Raw genomic sequence first — 14,113 nt, 5'->3', positions numbered from 1 at the left:
CTTTACTTACACACACACACACACACACACACACACACACACACACACACACACACCTTTTTTTTTCGCACTATTGGTTAGAGCCTGTAAGTAAACATTTCACTGTAAGGTCTACACCGGTTGTATTCGGTGCATGTGACAAATACACTTTGATTTGATTCAGTTGTAGCAATTATATCCCAACACTTCCGTTGAACTCTGTTCAGTGGCTTATGAAATGAACACCAAAAACGACAAAAAAGAACATTGAGCGATGAGTCATTCGAAAACACGTTGAGATAAAAAAAAGGTCATGGCTCCTGAAATTGCAAACTTGTAAAGTAATCTAGCTCTCTAATCATCCTTGCAGTCTATTTATAATATTTCACAAAGGTGAGGATTGAGACGAGCTGTTCAAATCAAGTCAAATCAAATTGTATTTGTGACATTTGCCGAATACAACAGGTGTAGACCTTACAGTGAAATGCTTACCTACAAGCCCTTAACCAACAATGCAGTTTTAAGAAAAACAAGTGTTAAGAAAATATTTACTAAAATAAACTGAAGCAAAAAATGAATAAATAAAAAATGTAAATAAAAAATAAGAAAATAGAAAAATAACAAATAATTAAAGAGCAACAATAAAAACAGTATCAAGGCTACAGAGTCAATGTGCGGGGGCACAGGTAATATGTACATGTAGGTAAAGGCAAAGTAACTATGCATAGATAATAAACAGAGAGTAGCAGCAACATAAAAATGGGGGTGGGGGGGGGGGGTCAATGCAAATACTCCGGGTAGCCATTTGATTAGCTGTTCAGGAGTCTTGTGGCTTGGAGTAGAAGCTGTTAAGAAGGCTTTTGGACCTAGACTTGGCGCTCCAGTACCGCTTGCCGGAGAACAGTCTATGACTAGGGTAGCTGGAGTTTTTGGTCATTTTAGGACCATCCTCTGACACCAACTGGTATAGAGGTCCTGGATGGCAGGAAGCTTGGCCCCAATGATGTACTGGGCCGTATGCGCTATCCTCTGTAACGCCTTGCGGTCGGAGGCCGAGCAGTTGCCATACCAGGAGGTGATGCAACCAGTCAGGATGCTCTTGATGGTTCAGCTGTAGAACCTTTTGAGGATCTGAGGGCCCATGCCAAATCTTTTCAGTCTCCTGCCCTCTTCACGACTGGCTTGGTGTGTTTGAACCATGATAGTTCGTTCATTGGTGATGTGGACATAATGGGTTTATCTTCACTCACAGTCAATGCATATTCAGCTTAATTCTCATGACTGCAGCTCCTGTGTGTGTGTGTGTGTGTGTGTACCCAGAGTTAATGAAAGTTCTACCCTCAGGGTTTGGAGAGGACAGAGGACATCTGTATTTATTAAGGAATTGGACTACATAGCTCCAGCTCATTTTAAGCATGGACTCCAGACATTACAAAACACTGTATCATCAACACCTGAAACATCATGTGACCATAGAACATTGTTGCTACGGGAAACCATAAGAACCATTATCTTAAGGGGGATGAGTAGCTTACACAGGTTCTTTTGGTTTACTATGCCTACAAACTACTGCCAATGCACACACTTGTTATTGTGAAAACTAGATGCATTTACCTGTGAGGAAAGTCTATCTGATAGTGGTAGCTAGTTTTTTGTATAGTGTTTATTTGACCATAGGGAAAGGAGCTATTGCGTAAATACTACAATGCGGGTTCCATGGAATTTGAGCCTTGAGAGTAAGTCTAGTAGGCTAGTAGTACACAGCAAGCATTCCAAACTCAGGTCTTGTTACCAAAATGGCTTGTGAAACATAATAAAACATTCAGAGAAGGAAAGGCTAGTGGAGCTGTTGTGCTTTATAAGAGGATCACACAACGCTGAACTTAGTTTGACCCTAGTTGAAGGTTTTGAAGAAAATATTATTTGTGAGATATGTCAGGCTTCTCAAAGGCTTTCGGGCTTTGAGTGTCAATGGAGTATGCTTTTCAGCTGTGTATTTTAACATGCATGTTACCACATCAGGATTTGGAAAGTCACACATACAAGCTGGAACATTTATAATGTCCCCTTTTTAATACATAATGTGTTCCTTACCAAACTGGGAGCTCCATTGGCCTGCTTGCTCCACACCCTCCTCCCCATTCCCCCGTTTCCTGGGCAACCCTGTCAGGTTGGAGAAAAAGAGAAAATCATATGAGGGCAGAGCATCTCTCTCTGTCTGTCTCCCTCTCTCTGTTTTTCTCTCTCTCTCCCTCCCTCTGTGTATAAAACAGCATCTCCATGCTTTCACACACCACTCAGTTCAGTTCTGCAGAGGGGATGGACACAGAGCGCAGGAGCCTACCAACAAATAGGAAATCAGTGTGACAGAGACATAAAACAACTCCTTCTTTCATCCCTCTTTCATCTGTTTCCATCTCCACATGGCTGTTGCTCTTTTCTCCTTTCCCTCCTCTTTGAGCTCCTCTCGTTTTCTTGGACGATAGCTGCATCCATGCAGAATGGGTTGTGGCAATTCCTCAGCCGCCAGCACGTCAGGAGGGGGTGAGTGTTCTTGTTCCATAACTTACAGTGTGTGTTTGTGTGTGTGTGACGGGGGGGGGTTCATGCCCAAGGGAGGTGATGTTGTGTGGATCGTGTGTTAGGGTCATTCTTGTTCTTTCTGCATGTGTGTGTGTGCATGTGTGCCTGTGTGTGCCTGTGTGTGTGTGTGTGTGTGTATGCTTATACAGTTGTTTGCTGAATTTTGTATGGTGGTCTCAAGGGTTAACAGCAGCCTTTAGTCTTTAGCTCAGACTTTGACCCCTGGTGGCCAGGAGACAGCAAAGTGTCTTTAGGAATTTAAAGCTGAAACGCTTTAAAGATGTATGTATGTATGTATGTGTTTATATATATATCTATCTAATCAGCAAAGACCAGACAGGCTCCTTGTCTAACAGAACCACAGGAAGCTAATGGGACAAACAGCTTCATGTTTTCTCTTCTCTGAATCTACCCTAGTTCATGGTAAGGAGTCCCCAGAGGAAAATAATGTGAACTTGACGTGAGAATTATGATTATGTATGTTATACAATGGAAACGTGTGAGATTCTCTGTGAAGGATCTTTAAGCCCACAGTTAGAGGTCAATCTCCAGCTCAGGGACAAGGATGTGAAGACATGTGACAATGTCATTATGATGAGTGTGTGGTAGAGGCTGCCTTTTTTTTGTCACAGATGTCTGTCATTATTCATTACAAAGGTCTAGGGGATTTTCCATAGCCTATTGGCAACCTAAATTTGGCCAATGCTAAAATGACCCTACACCCATCCGTAACAGTATCGGAATCGTTAGTATTGTAGACTAAATGTGATCATATCAGCAGTGTTGCACAACACAGCTGTGAGGTCAAATTACCAGTTGTACTCTATATGTGAGTCTGGTTAACCTGTTGTCTAATGGTTTATCTTTATAATGATCAGGTAAGGGAAGTTTCGATTCCCACTCCGTTTTTATTCCACACCCATGTGTTTGTCCAGCTAAATAGGACAGTGACCTCCTAAATGTACTGGATATGGTGCTTCTCATCCCTCCTCTTGTGAAACCAGATCTGAGTCCCCTTAATAATGAATACCATTTTCTAAGGCTTGTGAAATGGCCACTCTGTCTTCTCCACTTGCATTGTTACTGTATAAAGGCTTTGGTCTCCTCTTCTATAGATGAGGATAAAATGGTGGTGTTTGTTGTGAACTGGAAGATGCACATTTCATATTTAAATACAAATAACATAAGTATTAGTAGATGTCAACATTTTAGAATAGCATTGGGACACGACGGGGCCATACTTGTAAACATGAGAAAAAGTTTAAGCATCAGCCAATTAAAATTGTCGACGTAGTTGAGGCTACATTTTAGCTGTTCCTATTACATAACATGGCACATTTTGCCCTATGCTAACCTCACCAGGTGGCCATGATTATATATGGTTCAAATCCCGAACAGTTAACATGTAGCCTTTGATCACAAGCAACTACGTGGACAATTTTAATTGGCTGACGCTTAAACGTTAACTAAAATTACAACTTTTTTGTAAAGTTAACAAGTATGGCCTCCGTAGGTGTACACTCTGTCAATGTCATGTTGTGTGGTAACAGAGGAGATGGAGGACGGGGGAGGTGGTTTCATTACCATTAAAAGTTAAATAATGTTCCATTTGATACAAGGACAGATTCTTTTGACACAGCAGTGAATACAGAACATTCAATTACTTGCATAATAAAGTAGAAACCATTGTGTTTCTAAGAATTTAGATGCAGATGAGGAAGGTGAATGAAGACAATTTGAATGGACTGGAACTCAGTTTGTGATGTAATATAAATTCATACAGTGTAGCATACAGTATGCTAGATGATGTATGATCATAGCTACATGATGCAAACGAGCTGACATAAGCTATGTCCACTGTAAACTACATCCACTGTAAACTACATCCACTGTCATCTCCGTCCACTGTAATCTCCGTCCACTGTAATCTCCGTCCACTGTAATCTCCGTCCACTGTAATCTCCGTCCACTGTAATCTCCGTCCACTGTAATCTCAGTCCACTGTAATCTCAGTCCACTGTAAACTACATCCACTGGTCTATTTGACCCTCTATTTGAACTCCGTCCACTGTGAACACCGTCCACTGTAAACTACGCCCACTGCAATCTCCGTCCACTGTAATCTCCGTCCACTGTAATCTCCGTCCACTGTAATCTATGTCCAATGTCATCTCCATCCACTGTAAACTACGTCCACTGTAAACTACGTCCACTGTAAACTACGTCCACTGTAATCTATGTCCACTGTAAACTTTTTCCAGTTACATCCACTGCAAGCTGTTGGTCTATTTGACCCTTGTTTCTCAAAGTTAGCTGCCTTTGATACAGAGTATACCTGATATCCATCAAGGTCCAACCCTCTCCCAGGTCAAACCCTTTCTAAGGTCCAACCCTTTCTATCCCTCCTGTCTCCCAGAGCCAGTGCAGGTTGTTATGACCTCTACATTTCTCTGACAACCTCCATAATACAGATCCAACCTTCCCTATCCCTCCTCTATCAGAGCCTGTCCAACCCTCCCTTTCCCTCCTCTCTGTCAGAGCCAGTCCAACCCTCCCTATCCCTCCTCTCTCTCCATCAGAACAAGTCCAACCCTCCCTATCCCTGTCAGGGCCAGTCTAACCCTCCCTATCCCTCGTTTCTGTCAGAGACAGTCCAACCCTCCCTCCTTTCTCTCAGAGCCAGTCCAATCCTCCCTATCCCTCTGTCAGAGCCTGTCAAACCCTTCCTATCTCTCCTCTGTCAGAGCCTGTCCGCTCTCTCAGAGCCAGTCCAACCGTTCCTATCCCTCCTCTGTCAGAGCCTATCCTCTCTCTCAGAGCCTGTCCAACCCACTCTATCCCTTCTCTTCCTCTGAACCAGTCCAACCCTCCATACCCCTCCTCTCTGTCAGAGCAAGTCCAACCCTACCCCTCTCTCAGAGCCCGTCCAACCCTACCCCTCTCTGAGCCTGTCCAACCCGCTCTCTCTCTCCCTCAGAGCCTGTCCAACCCTCCGTACCTCTCCTCTCTGTCAGAGCCAGTCCAACCCTCCCTACCCCTCCGCTCTCAGAACCAGTCCAACCCTCTCTCTCCCTCCTCTCTCTCAGAGCCACTCCAACCTTCTCCCTCCTCTCTCCCAGAGCAAGTCCTATCTGCGCTGAGGCCTCTACCTGTCTCTCACTCTGGCCCTACATGTCCTACACATCCATATCAAGGTCCCTCTCTGTGTGGCATGGAGTTGGTACATACAGTCCCCTTAGGAGAGCTCTGGAGTGCCACTCGAAAGCCGCCAACAACTCCACTTGAAAGCCACCAACAACTGTCAAATCACAGACAGCCCTACGAGCCCAGCCAGCCAACATCACCCACAGTGCTCTTTCACTCCCTTAAAGTTGGCCTTAAGTGGCGGTCATTAAGCTGTGGCGCATTGATTTCTGTAACATCTTCTAAGAGTGGGAAGGGAGCTGTTAAGGCAGGTAGTTGTGTTAATAGTGATGTATGGCTCCTTTCCGATAGCATCAGAAAGGTACTGTAGAGATGGGTATAGTGATTAGCTGTCAATGATTCTGTCTGCTCTGTGATTACTGATATTGTGGATGGTAAGGAGGGCCGAAACACTTCTGTTTTTTGTTTCTACCTGGTGGTTAATTGCACTCACCTGGTGTCCCAGGTCTGAATCAGTCCCTTATTAGAAGAAGAGGATGAAAACCAGAAGTGTTTTGGCTCTCCAGGACCAACGTTGAACAGCCCTGCTATAGATAAAGCAGGCACACAGTACACAGAGGAGAGATAGACAATGCGAATGAATTGGTAAATTTGGGCTTGATGTGAGACAAGATCACCTCAAATCTGCACCCTCACTTAGCCTACTAAATAAAATGTACTTTTCTATTTTATTCCACACGTCATGTAGCATCCAGAACAAAATAATGATAGTTGAGTATTTATATTATTTTTCTTGAGTTCACAGGACCTGCAGAAACTTCCAAAGATTTGTAAGTACAGCAACTGTCTCATCCGATTACTCCTTCATAGACTCAACAAGGTGTTGCCTTCATAGTAGAGGTCGACCGATTAATCGGAATGGCCGATTAATTAGGGCCGATTTCAAGTTTTCATAACAATCTGCAATCGGTATTTTTGGCCGCCGATTTTTTTTTTATATATATATATATAAATATAATATATATATATATATATATTTTTTTTACACCTTTATTTAACTAGGCAAGTCAGATTAAGAACACATTCTTCTTTTCAATGACGGCCTAGGAACGGGGGTTAACTGTCTTGTTCAGGGGGATTCGTTTTTGCAACCTTCTGGTTACTAGTCCAACGCTCTAACCACCTGCCTTACATTGCACTCCACGAGGAGCCTGCATGGCAGGCTGACTACCTGTTACGCGATAGGCAGCAAGAAGCCAAGGTAAGTTGCTAGCTAGCATTAAACTTATCTTATAAAAAACTATCAATCTTAACATAATCACTAGTTAACTACACATGGTTGATGATATTACTAGTTTATCTAACGTGTCCTGCGTTGCATATAATCGATGCGGTGCCTGTTAATTTCTCATCGAATCACAGCCTACTTCGACAAACGGGTGATGATTTAACAAGCGCATTTGCGAAAAAAGCACTGTCGTTGCACCAATATACCTAACCATAAACATCAATGCCTTTCTTTAAAATCAATACACAAGTATATATTTTTAAACCTGCATATTTAGTTAATATTGCCTGCTAACATGAAATTGTGTCACTGCTCTTGCGTTCATTGCCTGGCTCGTTGCGAACTAATTTGCCAGAATTGTACGTAATTATGACATACCATTGAAGGTTGTGCAATGTAACAGGAATATTTAGACTTAGGGATGCCACCCGTTAGATAAAATACGGACCGGTTCCGTATTTCACCGAAATAAAAAAATGTTTTGTTTTCGAGATGATAGTTTCCGGATTCTACCATATTAATGACCTAAGGCTCGTATTTCTGTTTGTTTATTATAATATAATTAAGTCTATGATTTGATAGAGCAGTCTGACTGAGCGGTGGTAATCAACAGCAAGCTCGTTAGCATTCATTCAAACATCACTTTCGTGCGTTTTGCCAGCAGCTCTTTGCAATGCAATGCGCTGTTTATAACTTCAAGCCTGTCAACTCCCAAGATTAGGCTGGTGTAACCGATGTGAAATGGCTAGCTAGTTAGCGGGTGCGCGCTAATAGCGTTTCAAACGTCACTCGCTCTGAGACTTGGAGTAGTTGTTCCCCTTGCTCTACTTGGGTAACGCTGCTTCGAGGGTGGCTGTTGTCGATGTGTTCCTGGTTCGAGCCCAGGTAGGAGCGAGGAGAGGGACGGAAGCTATACTGTTACACTGGCAATACTAAAGTGCCTTTAAGAACATCCAATAGTCAAAGGTATATGAAATACAAATCGTATAGAGAGAAATAGTCCTATAATTCCTATAATAACTACAACCTAAAACTTCTTACCTGGGAATATTGAAGACTCATGTTAAAAGGAACCACCAGCTTTCATATGTTCCCATGTTCTGAGGAAGGCACTGAAACGTTAGCTTTCTTACATGGCACATATTGCACTTTTACTTTCTTCTCCAACACTTTGTTTTTGCATTATTTAAACCAAATTGAACATGTTTCATTATTTATTTGCGGCTAAATTGATTTTATTGATGTATTATATTAAGTTAAAATAAGTGTTCATTCAGTATTGTTGTAATTGTCATTATTACAAATAAATTAATTAATCGGCTGATTAATTGGTATCGGCTTGTTTTGGTCCTCCAATAAATCGGTATCGGCGGTGAAAAAAAATCATAATCGGTCGACCTCTGCTTCATAGTGCGAGTGCGAGAGAGAGAGCGAGAGAGTGCGAGTGCGAGAGAGAGAGAGAGAATCTGTCTGAAATCAAATGTATACATACATGCATCTTATACTGATATTCCCTTGCAATACCTCAAAATGCCTACTTTCAAATATGGTATATGTATGATGCAAACATTTAATGTGAATCCTCTGGTAAATTGTTCAGTCTTTCATATCAAGGCCTTCAAATATTTTACGTATAGAATATTAGTGTGTAGAGAAATGAAAATACGTTCCAGTACTGGTTTTACAATGAATCAGCCTTGTTCAGTAAAGAACTGACTCACTGTACATCAACAATATGTGCAACACGTCCTGCTGCCCTGTCCTCCACCAGACGCAGTGTGCCACTATCAGCATCACAACGTGGGCAGAGGGAGGAGGCAGCCATTTCCCCAATTTTTTCAAAATCAATCAGTGTGTGTGCTTTATGATAAACATCTGAGCAGTTAAAGTGCTCAATCCAGAACCCATGGGGACTGACAGCAGCACACTGCCAACCACAGCCAGTCAGTCACACAACTCCAGAACCCATGGGGACTGACAGCAGCACACTGCCAACCACAGCCAGTCAGTCACACAACTCCAGAACCCATGGGGACTGACAGCAGCACACTGCCAACCACAGCCAGTCAGTCACACAACTCCAGGCCTGCTATGCCCTGTTGTCACACACACCCACGCGGTTTGACTGGCAGTTGACACAGTTGGCAGTTTTTTCATGCCTCTTTTGTGGACAGAGAAGAAACATGACAATGTCCATGGCATAGTCCAGTAACCATTTCACCTGCATTCATTGTAGGTAGAAAACCATCATCCACATTGTTGATTCCCTATGATCATTGGCCTCACAGAACACCTATATCAAGTTATTTATTTATTTAACTAGGCAAGTCAGTTAAGAAGAAATTCTTATTTTCAATGACGGCCTACCGGGGAACAGTGGGTTAACTGCCTTGTTCAGGGGCAGAACAACAGATTTTTACCTTGTCAGCTCAGGGATTTGATCTTGCCACCGTTCAGTTACTAGTCCAACACTCTAACCACTAGGCTACCTGCCACCCCAAGTCTTGCCCATCTCATAATCAAGTCACATTCGCTATCCAGGTCAACTATATTAATAATTTCTCTGTGTTGTGTTGGCTGTTATGTACAATATGTTTGTGCTTTGAGCATTCTATCCGGTCATGTGAGCTGATCTGTGATTATTGTCTTAATCAGGACAGAAGAACCCTCACCAGACGATGAGAAAAGAAGGTAAGTGATTGTCCTATCGTCCTACTCCTCTGCAAAAGGTTTAGCCCAAACACAATCCAAACCATGTGTGTTCTTACAGTCATTAGATCTCACTAAGCATATACCGTCCGGCCTTGATTTCAACGTCCACAGTTGTCTGGTCCGGACGGGCCTATATTTGGCCTAAACATATACGTCAATAATTGGTTCAGATTTGGTCCAGACTGCACCAAATCTGAACCAATTATAGACGTATATGTTTGGACAACACAGTACAGTACAGTAGAGCAAGGCAGAGTACATTACAGTACACAGTAAAGTAAAGAAAAGTACAGTATAGTACAGTACAGAAGCATACAGTACAATACAGTAGAGTATAGTGTACTATATTGTACTCTATTGAACTAAACTGTGCTGTACTCTACTGAGTTAAACTATACTGTACTCTAATCTACTGAATTAAACTATACCATCTATACTCTACTCTATTGTACTGTGCTCTTCTGTGCTGTACTCTACTGAATTAAACTCTACTGTATTGTACTCTAATCTACTGTACTGTGCTCTACTGTGCCATACAGTACTGTGTTGTTCAAACTTGTGAAACACAGCCTAGACGTCTATGATTTGTTCAGATTTGGATCTGGTCTGCACCGATCAAATTTGTACTTGTTTGGAATAATACCCAGAATGCTTTGCAAGTGTTTGTTTTTACATTTAGGTCATTCAGCAGACGCTCTTATCCAGAGTGACTTACAGTCAGTGCATTCAACTAAGGTAGCAGTTGATATTTTGCTGTAGAATCAATGACAGAAAATATGTTTTTAACATAAGTAAATTACTTATTTTCAATGTCTGGAATATGTGTGTTTATTTTTTACATCCGTAAAAGATGTCTTCGCCTTTCATTCAGCACCTAAAATGCACCTGATTTCAACGTCTGGAAAATATGTGTTTTCAACTTCCAAAATATTAGTATTTTTGAGTCCGGAAAGACGTCTTTTCATCTCTGGCACTGCTGCTTCCTTAATGTGTTTTGGTTACATACTGTACACACACACTGCAGTGCTAACACAGATCATACCCTGTTGTTGGTGAGAGTCTGCCACAGTATAGTGTCTGGATGTCATGTGACCTTGGATCTTTTTTCATACTACCTCTCTCAGGAACTATGGCGGGGTGTACGTAGGTCTGCCATCTGACATGACCACTGTGGCAGCCAGCCAGTCCAAGTCCACAGGCAAAGGTACAACATGACAGCTGCAAGATATCTGTGTAGTGTTATAAGGTTTAAATTATGCATTGCAATACGATTGGTTGTTACATAATTTCCACTAATTTTGACTGTACAGGGAATATCAGATGATCTACCACTCATGGACATGGACACACCACTCCTCTTTAGCTGGTAGTTGATGCCCAGAATAGATTGATTGGTTCCTCCTTCGTGGGAAGTATCCGGAACATATGGCTGTCGATGGTTTAGGAGTAGTGAACCACTGGGCACACACTGGTTGAATCAACATTGTTTCCACTGCATTTCAATAAAACTATGTTGAACCAGTGTGGAATAGACATTGAATTGTCATCTGTGTCCAGTGGGGAGACATTAGATGCCAATAGTGTGACATCTGTGTCCTTATTGGAAAGAGACAGATTGGGAACCTGAGAATGTGAATTCTTGGTAATGTGGATTTCAAAGAAATGTGTGGAGGGGCGGAGGCTGGGAGTGTGTGTGTGTGTGTGTGTGTGTGTGTGTGTGTGTGTGTGTGTGTGTGTGTGTGCGCGTGTGTGCGTTTATGTGTGCAACACAAGGGACTTTGACTCAAGACTAATTTCATAATGTTCATAATGTTGAAAATGTTCATAAATATGTCTGTCTGTCCCTCCCCGTAGACTAAAATATATAGAAGGGAATCATTGACATACAACACAGGTACACAACTATTTTCCTCCCTTCATCCTCTTGACATGATAATATAACACAATTAATGACAGCCTGCACTGATTATAAATGTTGTACTCAAACACAATAACATCTTACATAACGTGGTGGCTGGCTATGACCTCTGTCTGACTGTCTATGTGTTATTCTTCTTTCCAGGACTGTAGATACATTATTCAAAACATACAGGGACATTCAATTCACACGTTTAGAGGAGGAGTGTGCTCGGATTACTGACTCCCCATCACAATATAGCCCGGACCATCAGGCAGATATGACGTTAGCCAACTTGGGTCTTGAGGAAACTGTGTCAGAGTGGCACCGAGTAGAGGCTCAATGGACACCTTTTTCTGAGGATTCTTTGCCCTTCTTGACACTCACATAGCTCTGGACAGCAGAACCAGAGCAGTCGGTGGCCGTGGGGAGAACGTGAACATTTGGACCAACATCCTGGACTATAGGTCAATGTTCTGGAGCAGCTTCTTGGGCTCAGGAAGAGACGTGAGACAAACACAGCCACTCTGAGACTCCTCCTCAACGGGCTCTGCCAGTGGCGGACAGGGACAAGAATTCGACCCTAGCATTTTTTCCACACCAGCCCACATCACTGCAAGCACTGCCAACTCACCCCCAGTTACAGTTGGTGGCACCAGCCCATGATTTGGTAGGACCTAGATCATGAGTAATCATCTCAAAAAGTCATTCATAGTGGTTTATTAAGAAGTGTAATAAGTTGTTTCATCTAACGCATCCAAGCAGGAATGCATGACTCAAGATATTTTGTGCAACATAATCCAGTGATTGTCATGAATTTTGTTAGACTATAGTTGCTAGACTCCACTGTCAAAATAGAACTCCAGTGCCTCCTGAGTGGCGCAGCAGTCTAAGGCACTGCATCACAGTGCTAAAGGGGGCACTACAGACCCAGGTTCATTCCCAGGCTGTGTCGCAGCCAGCCGAGACCGGGAGACTGACGAGGTGGCACACAATTGACCCAGTGTTGTCTGGGTAAGGGGAGGGTTAAGCCGGCTGGGATGTCCTTGTCCCATTGCACTCTAGCGACTCCTTATGAGAGGCCGGGCACATGCATGCTGACTTCAGTCACCAGTTGTACGGTGTTTCCTCCTTCAGTGCGGCTTGGCAGGGTTGTGTTTTGATGCATGGCTTTCAACCTTCACCGCTCCGGAGTCCATATCGCAGTTGCAGCAATGAGACAAAACTAATTCCCGATTTGGGGTAAAAAATAAAATATATAGAACTTTTTCAATAGAGATGAATTACATACATCTTTATGTGAACTAACTACAAACATAGGCTAATTAATTTGGGGTTCAACACCTGAGGAAGTGGAAACTTAAAACACAACCTCTATGGGATCGGTGTCCCTATAGTGGGACAGTTGAGGCTAACATGCGCTAATGTGACTAGAATGATGTAAGTAACAGCAAACTTTCCAGGACATAGACGTCTTATATGGGCAGAAAGCTTAAATTCTTGTTAATCTAACTGCACTGTCCAATTTACAGTAGCTATTACAGTGAAAAAATACCATGCTATTGTTTGAGAAGAGTGCACAACAACAAAAAACTTTTATCACAGCAACTGGTTTGATACATTCACCTCTGAAGGTAAATAATGTACTTACATTCTACTTGCTCTAATTTGTCATCCTGAGGGTCCCAGAGAAAAAAATGTAGCATAGTTTTGTTTGATAAAATCCATTTTTATATTCAAATGTAGGAAGTGGGTTCTGTAGTTTGAACCCCTGCTGTCTCTGGCTCCACACCCACCCCGCCCGGCCATCTAGATGTGTGAAAGTTAGTGTATAAGCTAAATGATCCATCATGTATGACATTCCTGGGTATGTAAACTTACAAAAATGATATGGTAATACAAAATGTAAGTTCTCTATATTTATGTAGTTGAAAATGTATCAACTGACCAATTCGGCACATTTGGGCAGACTTGATTCAAAATACTGTGCAGTATTGCAGTGCTTCATTGGCTCAATCTGAACTTTGCACACACGCTGCATCTAGTGGCCAAAATCTAAATAGCGCCTTAACTGCAATATTATGGCCTTTCTCTTGCATTTCAAAGATGATGAAAAAAAAGAAAATGCGTTTTTTTGGTTTGTATTATCTTTTACCAGATCTAATGTGTTATATTCTCCTACAGTCATTTCACATTTCCTCAAACGTCAAAGTGTTTTCTTTCAAATGGTATCAAGAATATGCATATCCTTGCTTCAGGTCCTGAACTACAGGCAGATACATTTGGGTATGTCATTTTAGGCGAAAATTAAAAAAAAGGGTCCGATCCTTGAGAGGTTTTAACTGGATTGCTAACACTAAATATAATACACTCTGGTAGTAGCCATGTATTGATCCAACAGTAAATGTAATGTCCCAAAATAACTTTACAGTTGTAGGCTACTAGCCATGAGACCTTGCAATGGCCAGTGCGCATTTCGGGCACGTGCCGCTCCATGGGCTCTATTTGAA

General features: G+C 42.2%; 1 protein-coding gene across 1 annotated transcript; it reads left to right on the top strand.

Annotated features, from left to right (window-relative positions):
• Positions 1-2,035: 2,035 nt before the first annotated feature.
• LOC106584477 (overexpressed in colon carcinoma 1 protein homolog) lies at positions 2,036-11,396 on the top strand. Its single transcript, XM_014169845.2, has 5 exons — positions 2,036-2,523; positions 6,512-6,536; positions 9,650-9,685; positions 10,831-10,910; positions 11,017-11,396. Exons 1-5 carry the CDS (start codon positions 2,481-2,483, stop codon positions 11,028-11,030), a joined length of 198 nt encoding a protein of 65 aa, XP_014025320.1. The 5' UTR covers positions 2,036-2,480; the 3' UTR covers positions 11,031-11,396.
• The last annotated feature ends 2,717 nt before the right edge of the window (positions 11,397-14,113 follow it).

Source organism: Salmo salar, chromosome ssa23, assembly GCF_905237065.1.
Source record: "Salmo salar chromosome ssa23, Ssal_v3.1, whole genome shotgun sequence".
Taxonomy (NCBI): domain Eukaryota; kingdom Metazoa; phylum Chordata; class Actinopteri; order Salmoniformes; family Salmonidae; genus Salmo; species Salmo salar.
This window is presented reverse-complemented; position numbering and strand designations above follow the sequence as displayed.

Coding starts and splice junctions, on each gene's coding strand:
- LOC106584477 (XM_014169845.2), top strand. CDS start 2,481: ATGGGTTGTGGCAATTCCTCAGCCGCCAGCACGTCAGGAGGGG. Junction 2,524..6,511: donor CGCCAGCACGTCAGGAGGGG/GTGAGTGTTCTT, acceptor TTGAGTTCACAG/GACCTGCAGAAACTTCCAAA. Junction 6,537..9,649: donor GCAGAAACTTCCAAAGATTT/GTAAGTACAGCA, acceptor TGTCTTAATCAG/GACAGAAGAACCCTCACCAG.